We start from the raw sequence: 22,703 nt of genomic DNA, 5'->3' as shown, positions 1-22,703 counted from the left end.
TTTGTATTCATACGTACATATATTCTAATATTCTATAATATTCCTCATATCTAATAAGTCATATATTTAGATACAAATAGAGAGATGCGATGCTTTAGAAGTTGTTGATATATATTTATTAGTATTAATGTAATGAATAAGATTTATATTAATGAATGCACGTACAAATGTTTTTTATCATGCATAATAATCCATAAATTTCCAATGTTTCAATATGTTGCATTTACAATAAAAGTGTAGTTTCTAATGTATTTATAATTCAAAAAGTATTTCATTAATAACATGAAAATAATAGACAAATTTAAGGTGTATTCTCATTATTACATAAACTATGCTTTTCTATTTTTATGCATCTTTTATGCTGTTTAAAATGTGTCACTGATTATGCAATTAACAATTTCAAAGATAAGTAATTAGGAGAAAAGCCGCGCATATACAAACGGATTTTAAAAAATTATTGAACTTAAATTTAAGAAATAAAATTTTATTACATAACAGTGATAATACACGATCGGCACGAAATACGACAAATTTGGCGACGAACAATTTGTAAACAAATCCGAGCTGCAAGAACGTCGTAAAATACTGTCAACTCTGAAATTTCCACGATCATATATTTAATGAATATATAAATATTTTAAAAATGATTCAAGCAGTTATATTACAACGAAACAGCAATAATTAAATCGGCCTCTATTTCCACCGTCCATGACTTCACAGTGAGAGCCATCGCCATATTGAAAGTTACCCGTGATCCTTCAGAAGCAGAACTTTCGTCTGATTGGTTGAACGTAAGAGGAACACGTCTTCAGACGGAAAACCGGGGCAAAATCTAAATTTACCCGTCAATTACAGACCATTTACCGTGTTTATGCGAATCTAATGCGCATCGTTTTTGGCCAAATGTAGTACTCAAAATTGGGGTGCGTATTAGATTCGAGTGCAAAGTTCGCCGATGACGTCAACCGAATTTAAATCGTAACAATGGATTACTGTATTTCTCGATTACATTTATCGTGTCAAATATATGTACTTGGCTATGCAATGTATCCCGATCCAGTTGTTAGTCTTCTGAATTAAGTCGAATTCTGAATGCTTTACGCATTTCCCATGTATCAGTACTTCCAGTCACACACTGATGGCTATTGTATTCTTTTATTTTTATTTCTTTTGGTATATCCTCTGTGTATTGCTCTAATCATTTACATTCATTGTCACTATGTTCTCTGTTTTTATGTTATATTGTCATTAAGTCTAATTCTACTGTCTATATTTTACTCATTGTATATTATTGGGCTGCCCAACATCAGGCTGTACTTTAGCCTATGTATATTCTATATTTGTGTGTATTACACCTTTGTAAAATTTTTGCTTATTGTCAAAACTCGCCCTTGTTTGGCCCTGTATGCTTTTGTTATTTTATTTAATAAATGTGGGGCCTGGGTGGTTGTTGGGACTGTCTTTCGTGGGCATTTGGTCTGTTGGACTGCCCCAGGTTTAAATTTGGCTCTGGGTTTGGACGCCCGGTGCGTGGCGTCTTATGATTCCGCTTTAGGCTCTATATATAGGTGGACGTGGTGCTATACCGATTAACCTTTTGGTAAAGGGACAGTGCCCACGTCCTCCGTTGCTTATCGCTTATTGCATAGAGGATACAAACTGCAGAGTACGTAGTCACGAAATGGAGGGCAAGCAGAGAAGAATGTCATATGACGCTACTTTCAAACGTAAAGTAATTCTTTATCCTGAAAGAAATGGCAATAGAAAGGCTGGGAGAGGGTTAAACGTAGCTGAGAGCAATATTCGCTTGTGGCGGCAACAGAAATTGGCACTGTTTGCAACTAAAACTAGTAGAAAGAAATTCACTGGCCCTCGCTAAGGAAGACACCCTAAAATTGAAGAAAACGTTTTGGAATTCGTACGTGAAAGGAGGAAGAATGGACAACCTGTGACTAGCGACACTATAAGAAATAAAGCAAAAGAGGAGGCTGAAGTTCTTGGAATACCGAAACCAGAGTTTAAAGCTAGCCGTGGATGGGTGGATCGGTTTATGAAGCGGATGGGCTTATCTCTAAGACGCCGTACAACAATATGCCAAAAGCTTCCTGCAGATTTTGAGGGAAAACTACTAACATTTTAGCGGTATGTCATCACACTTCGGAAGGAAAAGAATTTTTCAATGGGGCAAATTGGCAACGCTGACGAGACGCCAATTTGGTTTGATATGCCTCGTAACTACACCATTACGGAGAAGGGGACTAAAAACGTTATCATCAAAATAGTGAATAAAGACGTTTACTATTAATCACTGATTGTAGAAACTGTTAGCTAGATAGAAATGTTACGATTTATTTCATGTTCATACTTTACGATATGTACCGCATATACGGTAGTGGTAATTAACAATGATTGTTTCACATAACAATAGCCCACTAATAGGTTAATTCTATGTTCTGCTATTTATGTATAAATCCATTGTTGTATAAAATATGGTATCTAAATTTAAATAAAATTATCATACCATTGATTGATAGTTTATATACAAATCCATTGTTGTATAAAATAAGATTCAATAAATTCCTCATACCATTGATGCGCATTACATTCGCCGACAAAATTTTTTTTTATTATTTAAAGTTTTAAAATGGGGATGCGCATTAGATTCGATGGCGCATTAGATTCGCATAAATACGGTAATCTGCTTTCATCTCTCTCAAAGATATATGAATTTATCTCACCTAATCGCCTGAATGAATTCTGTCGAACTCAAAATTTAATCATCCCCGAGCAATTCGGCTTTCGACATAAACACTCCACTGTACACTAGTTATTACATGTAGTGGAATTCATTCATGAAGGCTCTCGTAAGCGAGAGAAAACTGGTATCGTCTATTTTGACGTGGCCAAAGCCTTTGATAGGGTTTGGTATGACGGACTAAGACTATTTACAAGCTCATGCGGCTTGGTTTTTCGACTCATTTCATTAAAATTATTAATTCGTACTTGACCGGACGAAATTTCCGAGTACGAATTCTCCACTCCCCGCCCGATCTATGCTGGATGTCCTCAGGTCAGTCTCATTGGGCTCTCAGTCTTCAATCTCTACGTTAATGATATTCCTAAGGCCTCTGGTATCGATCTAGCATTATATGCGGACGATACAGCCATCATCGCACAACATTCCAACACCTCCACGGTAATCTCTACATTACAGAGTTACCTTTCAGCCTTAGAACTCTGGCTCGGTTTGTATAAAATCAAAATTAATGTAGCAAAATGTGCTGCCACTCTGTTCATCCGAAGAGATATCCCACGTTTAGCTAACTTAATACTCTTCGATGAATCTATTCCCTGGATTTCTTCATATAAATATCTTGGTGTTTTACTTGATTCTAAATTAACCTGGCAACCTCACATTCAAAAAATTATTGCGAATGCGACGGCTGTCAAATCCAATCTGCGCCCCTTCTTCGCTTTAAATAGCGACCTGTCAACTGACAGCAAGATTTTGCTCTTCAAGTCTATCATCAGGCCTGTTCTGACTTACGCATGCCCTCTTTGGGCCCTTCAGCGCTGACTAACAGAAAACACGTCCAAATTTTTCAACCAAAAATGCTTCGGCAAATACTTAAAGCTCCGTGGTATATAAGAAACGAAGAGATTCATAATGATCTTAAAATTGTGCCCGTCAATCGCTTTATACAGCGACTTTCGGAAAACGTTTTCAAAAATATTCAACATGTTGCGAATCCTGTGCTGCATATGCTACCTGCTTATGATCCTGCAGTCGCTTCATCCAGGAAGAGATCGAGATCGGTTCTCAACCCGGATTATGCTGCTAACCCATTCAAACGGGCAAGGTATGGTCACACAGATTCCCATGTGAATAATTACCTCTCTTTCCTTTCCTTTCCCGCCTCTCGAGTTTTGAATGCTTAGGTCATTGACCGGAGGCACCCCTTTCTCGTTTCTTTAAAAAGAAGCTTCACAGTCACATATGACTGCTTTTAACTTATTTAATCTATGCTGGATGTCATCGACATACTCTTTACTTTCAAAAGCTCCTTCAACCCTATTAAAAGGGACTATAACTTGCTTTTAACATCCCCTAAGAGGTGTCAATCATTTGGCCTTTAAACACCGCACTGAATAGCGGGCGAAAAAGAAATTTCTCCCTCCGTCAGCTGACCACTGAAAACTCAGCAAATTTTTCGACGCGTAAGCGCGTTCCCCATCCCATTCGCAGGGAAAGCTCATTGACTTTTCCCTACGGACTCTTCGCTCTCTCCGCGTAGTTGACGGTTGACGTCGCATGATCAAGTATCAAGGAAACACCTGCTCTTATGTTCTAGTCTAAATTCATGAATGATGACTGCCCTTTTCTAAATTATTCTGGCCCTCATTTTGGTACAAAATTAAGACCTTCTGAGTTTTGCCTTTTTTCTCAGTGTGAAGGCACTTATTCCTAATGGCCTTTTCGGCTTATCAAAATTTTTACCGTATTAGAAAATCCCCTCTTTTGATGATAAATATTTTCTCTTTGGATGATGTGGAGTTCATATTATGGAGTTCATAGGCATAAACGCCTTTACCTGCGTTTATGCCTATGAACTCCATAATATGAACTTCCTTGATCCTTGATGTCTCCAGACGGAACATTTTCGGGAAAGTTTCAAAATGTTGCTCATAGCCGTGACATGTTCCTCCTAGCTAGACAAAACATTTCTCGGAAGCCTCCAGCTTAAAGCAGTGCTACTAGAATCTCGTTTCTCGGAACTGTCTCGCGTAATCTTCCGGCGTCCAGACTCACATCTTCTACCAGGGGTTTTGATTCATTTAGTAACGATTCCACAGCCTACTGATACACCACAATGCACGTTCAGCTCTCACGCAACAGCGGATTGTCTTGCACGAACTTGCAACATCCCGACAGCCCTCTATCGTCTCCGAGGAATATTAAAAATTATTGTAGATTTGAAACGCATAATTTGCATTATATGTTTTAAATATAACTTCTTTCATTGCTGCTGTGCATAGTGATTAATATAGTCCTTTCTATCCCTTTGTTTCCATTATTTTGCATTTCTATAAATGTTTCCTTCATTAATATATGCGTCAATTTACAGAATATTTGTTTTCTCTTCATAACAGCATCTTCCTGTGGAAAATTACCAGATATTGCCAATGGTATTTTAATTGCCAATTCTACAACCATCGGTAACACTGCTTGGTTGATATGCAACGAAGGCTACAGACCTCTCAGCAATGATGAAATTACTTGCTTAAGGACTGGAGAATGGACTAAGCCATACCCTCTGTGTGCACGTTCGTATATTCAAAAAATTAAATGCTTATAAAATTTGTTTCAATACAAATATTGAAACTAAGTTTCACTCAGCACGCGAAGTTCAGTTTTATCCAGTGCACGTGCATTCGCTTTAAATACTATAATTATATGAAATATAATATTTTAAAATCATTCATGAAAGGAAACTAAAAAATTGTATTAAACACAAAAGATTGCCTTAAAAATTCAGCAATGAAATCTGTTGATAAATTCATAAAATTCTAGCACTCACTTATTCAAGAGATTATCTATTAGTACCCTGGTTACATTAATTATTGAAGCGAGATATACATTTTTTAAATTTAGACATGCTATAAAAGAAATACTTTTGACGTATGCGTACGGTATAGCTAGTGTATGTTAAGAGGCCCACCAGCGGCCGAGCGGTAAAGTCGCTGAACGCTGGTAGTTCGATCCGAGGTTCGAATTCCGCTAACGGGCTGTCTGCATGGGCGTTTTCGTGGTTTTCCCCATGTGCAAAGTGTATACAAGCCAGTTCTCTTAGAAAGTCCTCCACGAAGGCATCGCTCCCCTTAGGCAGATAGCCCTAGTGTGCTTAAATAAACCAAACCATAAAAATAAGTCTACATTGTAGATTCTTCTAGGATGAAAGCATTCCAAATTATTGATGAGCAAACTTGTTCACAAACACGTGGAGCATCCAAAACGCTGTAGTATTTCATCATATATCCCAATAAGGTTTAATTTATTTGATTAAGACAAAACACTCGAGTGCTATCTGGCTTAAGGGGAGGGATGCCTTCGTGGAGACTTTCTAACGAATTCTGGCTCGTAAACACGTTATTCATAGAAAAACCTACAAAAACGCCCATGCAGCTAGTTCGCTTGCCAAGCTTCAAACCTCGGACCGAACTACCACTGCTCAGCGACTTTACCTATTCAGTGGTGGATTTTTCAGTAAGGACGAGATTGTATTTTTCGAATATACTAGAGTTAATTGATTTTGGGGAAAGATGCAATTGTAGAGGACTTTCTGGAGACAGCTGCCCTGTGTTTACATCACATTTGAGGTAAACAACAAACCCCCAGCTGCCAACCTGTTTAACCGACACGAATAGAAGCCAAAGTACAAGCAGCGTTTTGCAAACTCTTATTACTAGGCCAGTGATCGTCTCCTCACAGGAAAAGGCTGAAATCGGAACAAAAACAGTCATGAGAAGTTGTGCATGTTTTTCTACACATGATTAAATTTCTTACCATTATAATGTAAAAAATTCAGGAAATGTCAGATTAACAGAACAATATGCCGTATTTCACGTAGATCTTAGTTTAGATCCGTTTGATGACACTTAACTTTTATGAATAAAAATGACAAATATCTGAATAGGTAAGAAGTTTTATATGCACTATAAACAACAGCTTATAGGTTACACTAGTCTTCTTAATTTTTAAATAGAAATAGAAGTACCTGAAAAGGAAAAATTTGCATTTAAAAATTTAAGATTTATTTAAAGATAATGACAGTAGAGAACCATTTTTATTCACCGTATATTTGAAACTGAAATTGAGATCTGATAAATCTTTTAAGAAAAACACCACTCATGGAGATAATGACATAATGAATAAACTATTAAGCTTATTATAATTTCCAAACTTTTACTTAAATACACATTTTTCATCAAAGAAAACGATAGATTTTAGCTTTATTTGTCACACCTGCAAAACAATTACTTTACACCATTTGTTTTTCAGGGATATTAAATTTACTGTACTTATGTATTATCCCGTCAACCATGAAAATCGACTAATCTAGAACCATAAAAGTTGAGACTGAAGTCCTGTCAATGGTACGCCTATTGTTTTTGCGGAATTCTCGAGGAACTGACTCCTCTTTATTTAATACACAATCAGTATCCTACTCGCTTCGTTTTTGCGTTTCATAAAAAAAAAAAAAAACATTTCTTGATTTCTACTACTTTGTTAAGCTCTCCGATTTTACAGGAAAGCTATGAATACAAATTGTTTAGAATGCTATGAACACAAACTTCCTGCAGGTGATTGTTCCAATTTATTAACTACTTACTGTTCTACAGAACGCGGTTCTCAAGTTTTAACAATTTTTTTCAGAATGCCCAAAAAATTACAGCAGTAACAATAAATGTTATATTTGTTCATAAAAACAGAGCGGGATTCATTAAACGAAAGCGCAGATATTATGACTGTGTTGTTAAACCCTGCTTATCCATAACTGACGCTAAATCGCACTTCTTGGCGCCAGTTTCATGGTCGACCGGATACTAAGTAAGTACCAAATATACTAAATAGATATAAAATTTGCAAGAATTAGACGTTTTCAGAAAATGTCGAGGAATATTTTTTTTTTTACTTTTCGGGTTTTAAAAAAACTATTAAAAACCTGCTTCAATACTGAGGAAAAAGATCCCAAGAAAGAAATCTTACCTTCCTTTACATTCATTTATTGTTAATTATTTATTTATTTATATTCATTTAATAAATTTTAAATTTTTCAGCGATTCAGTGTGATGACAAACCGAAAATTCCGCATGGCTCAGCAGTTCTGCTCACTTATTCTGCGTTCTACGGAAGCCCCTTGAAAATTGAATGTGATGAAGGATTTTTCCCTAAAGGAAATATTTCCCGAATGTGCGAACTGGATGGTACATGGGGCGACCTTGACATCTGTGTCGGTTAGTTTCATAAAACTTTAACTAATATATCTTTTGTAAATACTCAAGTTCTGTTCTACTCAAAATATAGTTCTTGGCATTATGCGTAAAGCGAAATAGGAATTCCTACTCCTTCTTAATTATTCAAAATCATGTAAAATTAGGCATTTACACACGGATTTCATATAAATCACAATCATATTCACCTCACAAATGCATACCTTTATAGTAAGTTTGAGTACTCGTATATCAGGAAGGTGGCATATCGATAAAGGTGGCATTTTTAAAAGTCATACTGTCTAAATCCAATAAACATTTATTAAAACTTAACAAACACAAAGCAAAATACGCTTTAAAATCTGCGCATGGCATGACATGACCTCATAGCATCAGCATTGCAAACTTTATACCTCATATTCGCTGGAACACCTGAGGGAAACATATGCTTTGAGGTCGCATACAGCTGCCTGACGCACACGCTAACAGTAATTAAAGTTAAAGAAAAAGAAAGTGAAATATTTTACCCTGTCCCATATGAACATAAAATTTTGTCAAATTTTTAGGGTTCTTCAAATATGTATGTTACGTTGGAAGCATGTGAGTTCTGAATGTCTTTGTGCACTCCCATCTCATCAAGCTATCGTTCATCAAGACAAAAATCAGCTTGATGCGTCTTGCACGAAACCTTTCTTGCTTTGGTTAAAGACACAGAGGTACTTTTCACACATATTTCAAAGTTTCATTAACGGACTGTTAATTTTTCAGTGTTCATTTGTAACACATATTTAAAAGTGATATAGCAATCTAAATTTTGGCACTTACATATTAGCGCAACCACTTTACTTGAAGTATTTAAATTCTCAGAATACGTCAAACTCTGGCAATCATGCGCATAATAGTTCTTCAATTTTGTAAATGATGTCACTATTTTCGCATGCGTTCCTTTTGTTACATTCAAAGCTCCTGTTTTTATACTTAAATTGTGGCAGTTTTAAAAAATGAGTTCTGAATGTGTGAGATATTTGCCTTCAGTGGAAGAAATCGTGGAATAAAGTGCGCAGGGATACTGTATTTTGCCTCAAAATTGCTAAAATGTCTTCTTTGGTTTGTTTTATTACGCAAAGCAAGCGAAATGTGCGTATGGGAGGGGATGCCTTCGTGGAGAGCCCCCTGAGAGAAACTGATTCGTATCAAGGTTACAAATACAGCCAACCCACTCGTCAGGATTTGAACCTGAGTCAACCTACCAATATTCATCAACTTTACCGCTCGGCCTTTGGTGAGCCATATTACTAAAAGGAGTATTTGCTTTGTTCTGAAAGCAATCATCACGAAATTTGGGTCAATAAAAGAATTATAATAAATGAACCTCCTATCAGTATATTTATTTATTGATTTTCAAAATAAATACAAAATTAAAACAATAAATTTGCATTGCGTTAATACGTGAGTACCAAAATTCTTCTTATGTAGTAGAATTAATATAAGTTTGATAGTTAAAATACGCTCTTTTAGTTTCGTAATGATTTGAAAAATGTTTCGCAGTTTGAATAAAGAACTGATTTCAGAATTCGAATTCATCAGAACATATAACAATGTTATTCGAGTCTGCTGTAAAATGACGAATATATGAAACAACAAAAACAAAACGGAATAACTACTTACGTCCTAGTACCGATGCCTCTGCAGTAACAATGCTCGATTTTCGATCTCATCTTTGAATCTGGAACAGCATTCAGCTTTCCCAATATTTTCCTCCCTTCTAAATGAACTTAAAATTCGCTCTGTTGTTGCTATGCTCTCAGCGGCAAAAGACATTCTAGACAGGGCTTAATTTCTAAAAGCAGAAGCCGGAGCCCTATGGAAGACCGTGAGGAAACAGGAACAAGAGTAAATAAATAAAATGACTTAAAATCATTGATAATTTTAAAATTAAATAGTTAATGAGTATTAAATTAATAGATAATTATTTAATTATATTAATAATTAATATTTATTAATCATTATGTAATTTATAATTAGTATTTAATTAATTTATAATTAATTAATTATTGTTTATTAAAACAATTAAAGTAATTAAATAATTAAAGTTAAATATAATATAAAGAAATAAATTAAAATTCAAAAGCGATTTTTTATATAATTTTATTGCTGAAGTTAAAATTTTCGAGATCAAATTTCTAAATAATTGTTCAGTTACATAAAATAAGTACATAATACATAAAATAATAAACCGGAGCCTTCTTCTTTAAGACTCCGGTGCTCTCCGGTTAGAATTAAAATATCTCCCGAAAACTAAGAAGTATCGGAGCCGAGCTCCGGTGGGCTCGGGTGCAATTTAAGCTCTGATTCCAGAGTAATTAAAAAAAAAAAAAAAATCAAATGTTGTCTCAGCATTGCTCGTGTAAGTATAAGAAGCCACTCAGAGCACCCATGAAATATCTTGGACTGTTTCTCCACCCTGAGCTTCACAAACTTCAAAAATATATTTATTTTAAATTGTATTAATTATTTTGAATAGCCCCGTATTTACAGGCAGTAACGCTAGCGTAACTATTGTGATACTAACAACGTCTAATATTGAAGAAGACTATGAAATAATAAAATAATTTTGAAACACTACATAATTGCAATTAGGTTAAATTATGTTATTTTATATATTGGCTGGAATTAACAGGAGTATAAAAACTAATTTCAAAGTAATTAAAGCCCACCAGCGGCCGAGCGGTAAAGTCGCTAAACACTGGTAGTTCGGTCCGAGGTTCGAATCCCGCGAACGGGCTGGCTGCATGGGCGTTTTCGTGGTTTTCCCCATGTGTAACGTGTGTACGAGCCAGTTTCCCTTAGAAAGTCCTCCACGAAGGCATCCCTCCTCTTAGGCAGATAGCCCTAGTGTGCTTTGCTATAATTAAATACACCACACCAAAGTAATTAAAACTTAATACAGCATAAGAATGAATTAACAGATTATTAGAAACAACATGTATTCCCTTTGAAATCATGCATTTTCTCATTTCGTCTATACGCTAGTTCAAATGCCAAGAATTAGCTGCTGATATTTCCTGTAAATATTTTATGTGTATATTTAATTATAAAAACTTGAACTTTTTAAATTCTTCTTTTTTGTCATTTAATAAACTTTCTATTGTGTTTTTATATTCTCAGAAAGCCACATTTTTTATATATTTGTATTTAGAAATCACGTGCCTGTCACACAACGATAATGAAATGACAAATGGCGAATGGCTGCAGCTGAATAATTCTAAATCTATAAAAGTTCTGATGTGTCAACAAGGATACTACATAGAAGGATCTCCTGCCATTACCCAATGCTTGCCAAATGGATCTTGGAGTTATACTACAGCTGTTTGTAGAAGTATGTAACTTAAATTGCAATCATGTTATTAGATATAAAGCAGTGACTATAGAACTAAAATATTCCTCATTAACATCGTTATAAAACTACTGATTCAAAATTGAATCCATTTTTTTATCTTGTTGGTCAACTTGCAATGTAAAATTGAACTACTTATGTGAGTTAAAATTAATAATTATCAGTTTTTACTGAACTTTGTCGGAAAAAAAAATAAATACACCTTCAGTTTTCAGCTATGTTTTAATAACAAGACGCAATCTTTTATGTATTGTATTCCTGTATTTTTATTCTAAAACATTACACGATCACTTAAATGTTTCTACTTTAAGACCTTTAACCAATAGAAACTTCTAAGTAGTTAATAATATCATCACCTACCTAAGAGACTCTCCTACGTTTCCTATCAATAATCCTTTAAAACATAAAATACACACATATCAGAAAAAGATCTACACCACTGACTTTTCCAGAAAATGCGAAACATGAAGATAAAGGTGAGTAATGAAGAAAGGGGCATTTGCTATTAACCCGTCTGCTGCCCAAGTAACGCGATTTAGCGCCATTTATGGATGACCGTGTTCTTAAGAACTCCGAATGGCGGCCATTGCCGAAATTTCCACCAAAGATACGTAAGTACCAAAAAATAATACGTAACGACGGGATAATACGTAAGTACCAAAAAAAACAAAATAATATCATTGTGTAAAATAGTTTCAATAACTTGCCCATAGAGATTTTTTTTAAAATAGGAATTTTTTAAATTTTAAGTAAACCTATTAAAATCGAATATGCGCTATTATATTATTTGCCTTCAGTATCCCGTAAAAGTTTCCTGTAGATCAAACAAATCTGAACACTTCTTGGCATGTTCTGCATCATATTATTCAGAAGGATTTGGCACAATAATTTGCGTCTTTATACAACAACTCTACGGAGTTCCTTCAGTGTATACGCTGGTGGTAAATGACGTTTGCCAGCTTTCTTGGGTTCCAAATATATTTTATGGTCTCCATATCCAGAAAACATGGTGGCTAGTCTACACGAGCAGTGTTGCTCTGCTAGAGTTAAATTGCTCATAAGACGTGCTGTGACCTTACTGTAAAGGAAATATGTTGCTGTAAATCAGCAAATTGTTACCATTCTGCATAACATGTTTATTATTATTCTTTTTAATTTATTCTAAGCTCCACTATGTGATATGATATTTCATAGAACGCATATGTCCTCTCATCAGTCACATTTTAAGACCACATATGATTTCGCTCCAAAATGTGACTAAAACACATCCCTGCTTTTGAATTACTAAAGTTTTTAAACTTTGACATGTTATTAAAGTTGTCAAGCGATTTTGTGCAACCGTTGACTTGTTAGTTATCCGGTCTCATATGAATTTTTTTCACTGATAAGAAAGGTCTTCTAACAAACCCTCATTTTTTTTTTTTTTTTTTTTTTTTTTCCCAGAAGGTATATATGGATCTACTGATCTAGAAACACATAATAGTAAAAATACTATCTTTTGAAATTCTATAGATAATCAGAAAAAAAAAATTAAAACAGAGTTTTTTATGGCCAAAGGCGCACTTTCTCACGAATTATTTCACCAATGACCAACTTTCTAACAAAATTTAAAAATTCCCTGAAATCTTCAAAAACGTACTGCATCGCCAAATGTAGTAGATTTTCAAACTTTCAGTTTTCAGTTCACATTGATTTAGCAACTAATTTTGAATAATATTATACCCTTCTAAGTAAACAAAAGCATTTCCTTTCGGTACTATTCCCTTTTGAGGACCGTAAAAAAATTGCCGCGAAAATGTATGTGCAAAAGCGCCAAATCTAGCAAACGCGCTTATTTAACAGCACGCCAAATCTAGCGTACGCGCTGATTTCAGATTGCGTAAATTTATATAGTTCTATATTTCTTAAGACGCCATTGAAATACTGGTTTAATTTTTAAATCCTTGTCTGATATCCTATGGATTTAACAATTTGGGAATTGCCCATAACGAAAAGTCTGCAATAGAATTTTGGGTAAAGTACAGAATCACACACTGCTTGACGCGTTAAGAATTAATTGCACATACTCGGTATCCATGTACACATCGGTCTATTTTCACTTAAAAAAAATCCCAGAATTGCACAAAAATGGCACTGCGCAGACCCTTAACTTTATCTATGTACAAATCGACCTAGGCATCATTCATTATCGAAAATTATGTTTGAACAACCAAAGAGATGAAATTATGCTTTAGCGATAACTCGGTAGCGAAATAGCGATGCAGGCATCCATTCAGTTATGTTTAGCAATTTTTATATAAATCATAATAATGATCTTAAATAGTTATTTACTCTTATCCTTCGATCAGTCATGTTTAGCCTTATTTATATAAATTATAATTATAAAAAAGTATTATATGAAATTAACCTTTCATCTAAATTAAAACTCAATCTTAGATAGTTATTTGCTATTATACTTCCTTTCTTGCATTAGGGTTGCCGCAATTATTTTTGGCAGCACTGGCATCAACAATAGTTTGGCGATTTTTTACGGCCATCAAAACCTAATAGTACTTTCTTTCTTTCTCTCTTTTCCTTTTTTTTTTTCCAATGTGTTATACATATTCCAAAAGAAATCAGTAAAATTAACTGCTAATTCCTATAGACGTAGCAAAAGTAAAGAAACAGGGAGAAAAATAACATTTTTAGTCACCAAAAGGCAGACCTTTAACTCGGGATTACCTGCGAACTATAAAAATTTTATAAACTATATTTTTCAAAATTACTGTATAATGCTATCTTTTCAGATATTCCAGAAATAAATTGGAAGTATAATTCACGTATATAAAATACAACAGGTATATAAAGTGATATACATATATATCACGTGTATATAATATAATATAATTATTCAAATTTATTAATTAAGCATTTCTTTTATATTTAATCTGACAAATTCTTTGCTCCTGTTTAGTGACAATATTTTTTCAGCTTCACGATTTTATATTTTGTTGACTTATATATTTAATTCCTATAATAAATGCACTGCATTTTAAACAATAATAAATAATTGTAATTTCAATGATAAATTAAGTAAAACTGTAACTTCCTTGTTAAAGAGATCACCGCAAGCGCTTTGGCGAAAATTAGAAAACACTTTGGCAATATTCAAAAAAGGAAAATCCACAGTATTATAATATAATACATATATTGCTTAAAGTGTGCAATGCCGGATTTGTAAAATTCTGTGATTTCTTAAGCGAAAAGAGCTGCGTACATGGGAGAACTTCCTGTAGCAATCTTGCTTTTAAGCGAGAAGAAAGGAGATGAGGACTTCGGCAAACGCTGTTTCTTCCAGTCCGTAAGGCTTGGTAAGTTACGAATACTTATTTACACATGGGAGAACCAAATGCCTTTTTTTTTTTCCCCTTCCTTCATGCTGCCACCACAAAATCATTTATTCGCAAACATTACCAACAAATATATCAAAAGAAAGCAAATGAAATAAATTTGAATTCTTAAATAAGGATTACACGATATATTAAACATTATATATAATCTATTATATGATATATTATATTGTTTTTCCCATGTACACCATAATCTGTTTTCGCTTAAAAAACATGGGGGGGGGGGTGCACAAGTTCGGCACTGTGCACATTAAAAATTACATATACTATATTATATTAAAATTTAAACAAATTTAGATTCTAAACAAATACGTATAAAAGTAAAAAAGTAGAAAAGCAAATTTAAATTCTAAAAAAAAGGAAAAAAGCCAAAATAATTTAAAATAATTTTAAAAATGTAAACATGTAAAAGATTTAATTCTCGAACTAATCTACAATATCATTTAAATTCAGAAGCATAAGTAAATCAAGTGTAAAATCTATCCATGAAAATAAATCTACTAATTTAATAAATTAAAATTAAATTAAACAATTTTTTTAAAAAATGCATATGTGACTATATTATATTATATATTGCTGTTATTCCAAGTTTACTTTTATTTTTATTACAAGTTACTGGTATTTTAAGTTTGCCAATTCTTCAGATAAATCTTCCGATTTTGGTGACGGACCGAGGGAGCCGCTTAAAAAGAAAGTACCATAAAGTTCTATTCTAAATAAATAAAATTCCTGCTTGTTATTTTCAATTACAATTGAAATTGAATGGTTATTTTCAATTTTAATAAATGAATGTCATACAGGAATCTAGTAGATGCATTGAATCCAAATTCGTAACTTTTGCGTTGCGCCCGACAGAGGGTTAAGAATTCTTTTCTGTCTATAAACTTATTAGCTGAAATGAATATTTGCACAAAGTTTGCCTTGCAAACATTGTAGTCTGTTCATTGAAGTTAATCATAACCAAATTTTTTGCTCTTTATTTATGTCATCTTAATTCCTATAATAAATGCATCTTAAGATGACATAAATAAAGAGCAAAAAATTTGGTTATGATTAACTTCAATGAACAGACTACAATGTTTGCAAGGCAAACTTTGTGCAACTATAAACATGTATAACCATGTTTAGTTAAATGCAGATGCTCCACCAATAACTGAGAGATTAAGACCTGTGAATATAGATAATTTGATATGGGTTCGAATCACGGAAGAAGGAATAGAAGGAGGCGCATTCCTTCTTCCACGGCTAACGCAGTGCTGCCGAGCTTTGATGAACAAGGAAGTTCTGTTTACGTCAAAGTTTACCTTGACAGTGGTTTAGCGGGAGAATCCGCACAAATCGAAAAGCAGAGCTGTTTCCGCAAAAGAAACATTCATTGCTGGATGGGTAATAGCAGTCTATATGGTGGATTCGAGTTGCTTGCAGTTCAAACGTTCTATAACTATACAAACTGCATTTTCACACATACACACTTTAAAGCTCAATTGCCTTATAACTAACTGGTATAAGCGGGAAAATTTGTATACTTCTTAAGGATGCCCTTAATAATGAATTTGCTACTTTTATTTTATGTTATATACATATGGAAATATTTTAATTAAAATACATTTTTGTCATCCGCATACTATTGTAATACCCACTGTGTCCAGCATTATGGATAAACAAATAATTGTTTTTATTTATTTATTTTTCTTTTCTTTCTTTTTCTCTCCTTCCCCCCCCAAAAAAAAAACTGAAAAATAATGCATAGTTAAAAAAAACATGCGATAAAAATTTTAAAATATATGTTTTCTTAAGAAATAAATTGAAAAACAATTTTGAGACTCCGTATTCGATTATTTTTTAACAGCAAATTAAAGGTAGTTTTTAAAACTTTTAGGGCAGAGTTATAATAGTTGCTCATTTTAAACTCATTAGGGTACATATAATTGAAAAATGATCAATTCGGGCTACTAATCCCTAAGAAAAGGAGGAGAGACTGAGTAGTGGTCTGTTAATTTTCGAAGCAGTTTTAAGACATGGGGAAAAAAAAAAAAAAAAAAAAAAAACATAATTAATGTTATTAATTCTATTTCAACAGATTTTGCATATTGTTATAATATAGATTTCCTCGCAGAATGTAAAGTTCAGGTGTTTGTGAATTTAGATCAATTAGTTCTGCTTTTTACTGTTTCAAAAATTAAGCAAAGCTGGTTATGCCGAGTAAGGCAATCAAGACTGTGATCTGATGACAATGATCAGATTAATGTTTAAAAGTGAAATCGATAGTTTTTATTTATGATATTATTAGAGAACAATTAACTTGTGTAAAATTGCTAAAATTTGCTATAATTGATATTGAATACTCTGCCAAAATATATTTAGTAGAAAATTTGAATTTGATAATGAATGCATCCAAAAACGTGTCTTAAATCAAAAGTTTGCAACTTGATGGCTAAATGTAAATATAATATTATGCATGCTAAAATATTTCTAATTCAGCTAATTCAGGTCAGATTAAGCTTCTTAAATAGGGTAAAGCATGCAAGGGCTTTCTGCCTAAGGAGCGAGATGCCTTCGTGGAAGACTTTCTAAAGAAACTGACTTTTTGAGTGTGTATTAAAAATAATATATGTAATTTTCACTCAATTTATATTTATACATATTTTTTACATAAAATTTCTGATATATATACTAAGTTATAGTAAATTACTGTGAGTATTTACGCACATCCTTTTAAAAACAAGCATTTGCCTTTGCACGTAATTATTAATTTAATACGTAATAATTAATTAAATACCTAAATATTAATTAAATTATTGTATAAATGTATTTGGAAACGAATTATTTATTCATGCCTAAACTCCTATGAATGTTACTGTAAAGAAGTCCAGTTATTGAATATATCTAAATTTATAGTGATTATAAATATCGGCTAAATATATAATGACCTTAACATTTAATTGTAAACATGAATTTAAATTCTGCTGACAGATATCTTTATAAGACTATTTAAGCGAGAATTGTTCATACTGGAAAACAAACTATAAAAAGATGCTGTAAAGCAGAGTATATGAGATGCGGTCTTAAAGGAAGTTGTAAAGTAGAATTTTTAGAATGTGTATTGTTAACAAACTCGAGGATCAGAAAAATTTTTTTATAAGAATTAAAAGAATTACTTCCTTATATTTTATAATAATTCAGTTACAAGTTTTAAATAATAATAATACCCCCTCCGTTTTATTCCTTCCTGAAATCCTCATAGAGTGTTAAGTACATGGAAATTTGCAGCAATATTTAAGTATTTAACTATTAAAATAAACGTTCCCTAATTTGAAATAAACGAAACAGGACATTAATTATAATATGATTTTATATTTAAAAGATACATCAGAAGTTGAAAATCATCTCATATTCGAGAAAAGTATTTCAAAAAGAGGTCCTGCAAATAGCAAAGAAATAATGCATAATTTTAATATTACTAATACAATAAAATTTGATTTTAGTTTTTGTAATAGTTAACGGAATAAAATCGAATTATCCTAAAATTTATGTGTAATGCAATTAGTGAAAACTTGTGGAAACATTTCATTCAAATTAAAACTGCTCCTGAGTACGGGAAAAGTATAGTATTTAATTCCTTTCAGAATGAAGTATTATTTAAAAGAAAAAAAGGGGAGGGGCACAGCTCTATTATCTCCCGTTCTACTGGGCCGATTGACAAAATTCAAATTGCGTTTTTCATGTCTCGAAAGCGCGACTTAGGACATATATTAGATTTATATACAGCATAGTTCTAACATAGGTATTTTGACACAAAATTTTCTAAAATAACATACCAATTTTTTTTCCATATTTCGATTCTATGACTCAAATTAAGCCTATATATTATATTTTGTAAAATTTGTTGCAAAATTTAGGAAGAAATTCAAAAATTTATCTTGGCGCAATTTTTTTCAGTTTGCACCATAATTCACTTGGCGAACTTCTTAGTATATGGCAACGAATTTTCCTTGCCTTTTCACTATGCCGAAGAGAAAAAAAGGCACCTTGTTCCTACTTTTTTACATTAGGAATGAGCGGAAAAAAAGCCACGTCGTCCCTTCTTTCAAATAATTTTAGCAAAGTGTCTAAACCACATTTGATGTTTTATCGCTTTCAACAAATATGCCAAATTTCAAAATGCGCCAATATATAAATCCATGTATATCTTCGGAAATTTTGAATAAAAAACTAATTTTTATAGGTATGCTTAGAAATACGTCTACTTTAAGATGATGGTAAAACTTTTATAGATTATAATTCAAATTTTTTTTTGAAAAATTTATAAAAATTATTTAAAAATACAAATTTAAAAAATAAATCATAAAAAATGGGTGAATTTTATTTCTAAGGAACCTAAATTTTGAAATGGGAAAAGAAGAATCAAATAAGTTTAATAAAAAAAAGAGACATTAATAAATATATATATATACCAAACTCATTTAACATTGAGAAGCTAATATTTTGAGAATTAATTTTTTAAAAACTACTCGTGCAGATTTTACAAAACTTGGGAGTTTGGCGTAATTTGAGTAATAGAATTGAAATATGGAAAAAATGTTGTATGTCATTTCAGAAAAAGACCGATTTTGTATCAAAATACCTATATTAGAATGCTATATATAAATCTAATACGTATCCTAAGTCGTGCTTTCGAGACATGAAAAACGCAAGCTGAATTCTGTCAATCGGCCCAGTAAAACTGGAGATGTACAACTGTACTTTTTTTTTTTTTTTTTTTTTTTTCGCAGTGTACTCTTTCACATAGTTAGAACTGTGAAATATTGTAGAAAAAGAAAATATATGCATTTATACTTAAATGTACCAAGTAATTACAAAATATTTACCGCCAAAAACGTCAGAACCTGTACATTTCTAACTGCAAGTCATTGAATGCTTTGCTAAACCAAGGGGTGTGTCACTGCTTTAAGGAAAACCATTTCGGGCCTTTCCTTCTTTTGTCCATTGTTCCAACGCACGTTAAGAGGTTGGCTGCGCGGTTGGTTTTGTTGCTTTCTCACACGTGTAACGAGAATACGAGCCAGCTTTCTTAGAAAATCCTCCGCGAAGGCATCCCTCTTAAGAAGATTGCTCTCAGTTGCGGATATATTCGCACACTCTGTATTAGTATTATTTCTTGTTTTAAAGTTATATGTAAAGAGTATAGTTCACCTCCAAGTCTGTGAAATTAAAAAATATTGACTGGCGGGTTCAATCAGTTTTTCATGTATAAATAATGATACAGTTAGTCTTGCTTAGAGAGCGTCTAGTTACAGTGCAGTTAAGTTAACCGAGTAGTATGTTGCAAAACGGTTAGTAGTTGTAATTGCTATCGGCGGTTTTGTTGCGCCAAACCTTTTATACTTAACTGAATCTTTTCGTATGATATCTACCTAATCATTTATTCTTAGTCCAATTGAACCTTTGATTTATTTATTTCGCAACACTGTCATGTTCTTTGCCATATTCAAATAACCTAACCTTAAATACAAATTGTTGTCTATTTTTGTTTGTTTGTTTTTTCTCTTTTTACAAATTGAAAATAACAGTAACTTTAACTTACAGTTACCTTGATTGTCAAAGTCTAAACATTAGGGAGAGTCTGGTTTGAAAAGAGATTCAACACAAAAGTAAAACAAACACAGAATTGAAGATTGAGGATAATATATTTAATTGCATTATAAGGTTCCTTTCTAGAATTTACAGCTAAGTGTGCGGGACCTTGAGCGAATAATTGCTTTAGTTCAGGAGACAGACGCGTAAAGCCTAATTTTTTTAGCATAGCAGCCATATTTGTTTACATTTGAAACTTAGCAAAATAGTGGATTTGTTGCCAATCTAGAGAAACTAAGCTTCGCAACAACAAAGTAACGTCTTCTTTTATTAGAAGGGTTAATTACCCTTTATTGCGCAAAATAAAGTTTTACAGATAGCCCTTTCTCAGGACGTATAGAACAGCTTAAAACTTAACTAATGCTTAATTAAAAAAATATAGCCGAAGCTATGAAAATTCTACAGGAGTTGGCCGCTTAAAAGCTAACTAAACGGCGAAGCCATCAGGGGCCTGAAATACGGCCGAGCGTAGTAATAGCTTAGAGACAGTGTAGCCAAAAGGCGAACGCGCGCTAGTCAGAATCTCAGGTTCTCTAACGAAGTTAGTGGAACTTCGAATTTAAGTACTGCTCTTCCTTCATTTGCATTTAACCGCGAGTCTAAAAACATAATCTGGCAGGAAATTTGTAAGCTGAAATTAGAAGCGTCAGGAAAGTAGCTTTAACTAAAAAGATAACTGCTAACAACTTAGGATAAACCTTACAGCATCATACTGAGAGCTCGTCTTCATAATGAACTTATTCTCACTGCAGTTCGTGTAATTCCAAGAATGCGCGTAATGTTTATAAATGTAATATGTTGTTTTCAATCACATACTTACTTGAAGTACCAAATAAAAAATAAAAAATTAAAAAAAAATCATATTATCTTATAAGGTATTTCTTCCGCCTTCCTAGCGTGCCTTCGTGGTGTAGTGGTTCTGCACGCTGGGCCGGTATTGAATTTTTGGACCGTAAAGGTTACCTCCCTTACCTATGCACACACACACGTGCGCATATATATTTAATTACTTTATTTTGAATATATATATATACATACACAGAGAGAGACTGGCGGGAGATCAAAACAGTAAGTGCCCTTTTTTACTTCCTTGTACGAAGTAAAGGAAGTATTTCAATCACGAAAAAATTCCGGGTACCGTATTTTAACGGTGTATTTAATTATGGCAAAGCACACTAGGGCTATCTGCCTAAGAGGAGGGATGCCTTTCGTGGAGGACTTTCTAAGGGAAACTGGCTCGTATACACGTTACACATGGGGAAAACCACGAAAACACCCATGCAGCCAGCCCGTTCGCGGGATTCGAACCTCGGACCGAACTACCAGTGTTCAGCGACTTTACCGCTCGGCCGCTGGTGGGCGTATTTTAACGGAAATATCCATTTTGTCCGCTATCGAATGCAATTTAACGATGTTTTTGAGTGACATCTGAAAGAAAGGGTAGGATAAAGGATTCTTTTTCCTGAAACGAATTATAAAACTGATTTAAAATGTATTCATAAAAGAATTTTTCGTGGCGTCTGTACGTACGTATGTATATATCTTGCATAACTCAAAAACGAATATCCTCAGAACGTTAAAATTTCTATGTGGGACTGCTATAGCACGTAGATGTGCACCTCCCTTTTTGGTTGCAATCAGCCGCAGCAAAAGTATATAAATATATGTATATATATATATATATATAACAAATATTCTCTATTATATAAAGCTAATTTAAATTTTAAACTGTGAAAATTCAATTGTATAGAAATAAAAGATTAATTGTTGCTGCGAATTAATTTGCAAAAACATTTAAATTCAGAAAGCATATGTAAACTAAGTGCAAGTATCTAAAAACATGATAAAATGTATATAATAATCCAAAAATTAATCCTAAAATTTAAAAAAAAAATTAATTGTATAAAGTGAATAATTGCTGTGCAGGCTGGAGACAGATCTTTTCAAGAGGAAGTTGCCTCCAAACCCTAACTCTCCAATTATTTAATTCATGTTTCATCATCCATATAGGCATGGGCAAATTATTGAAAACCAAAATTAGTGAATTGCTTAAATAAGAAATTTAACTATGAAAGAATTTTGAGAAATTTAGTAAGCAAATCGACTATGAAACATTTTTTTTAAATTAAAAGTACATTGCTAATGTAATTAAGAGTATAAATCCAAAGTAATTTAGAAACCCTTTGCCTATTCTGGAACTTCCCCAACACCAATTATGCATGTAAACCAAAATAAACTAAATACAATCTATAAAAATACAAAAATAATACTAAAAAGGCAAGTAAATAGTA

General features: G+C 33.0%; 1 protein-coding gene across 1 annotated transcript in view; it reads left to right on the top strand.

Moving 5' to 3' along the window:
• LOC118185682 (sushi, von Willebrand factor type A, EGF and pentraxin domain-containing protein 1-like) overlaps positions 1 to 22,703 on the top strand; it is a 113,405-nt gene that overhangs the window by 42,631 nt on the left and 48,071 nt on the right. The window contains exons 7-9 of the mRNA XM_085808693.1: positions 5,152 to 5,325; positions 7,840 to 8,016; positions 11,192 to 11,371. Coding sequence (XP_085664819.1) covers positions 5,152 to 5,325; positions 7,840 to 8,016; positions 11,192 to 11,371 — 531 coding nt within the window. The remainder of the gene's footprint in view (positions 1 to 5,151; positions 5,326 to 7,839; positions 8,017 to 11,191; positions 11,372 to 22,703) is intronic.

This window comes from Stegodyphus dumicola, chromosome X1, assembly GCF_044657685.1.
Source record: "Stegodyphus dumicola isolate Sdum_Otavi_A_Nest chromosome X1, ASM4465768v1".
NCBI classification, from domain to species: Eukaryota; Metazoa; Arthropoda; class Arachnida; order Araneae; family Eresidae; genus Stegodyphus; species Stegodyphus dumicola.
This window is presented reverse-complemented; position numbering and strand designations above follow the sequence as displayed.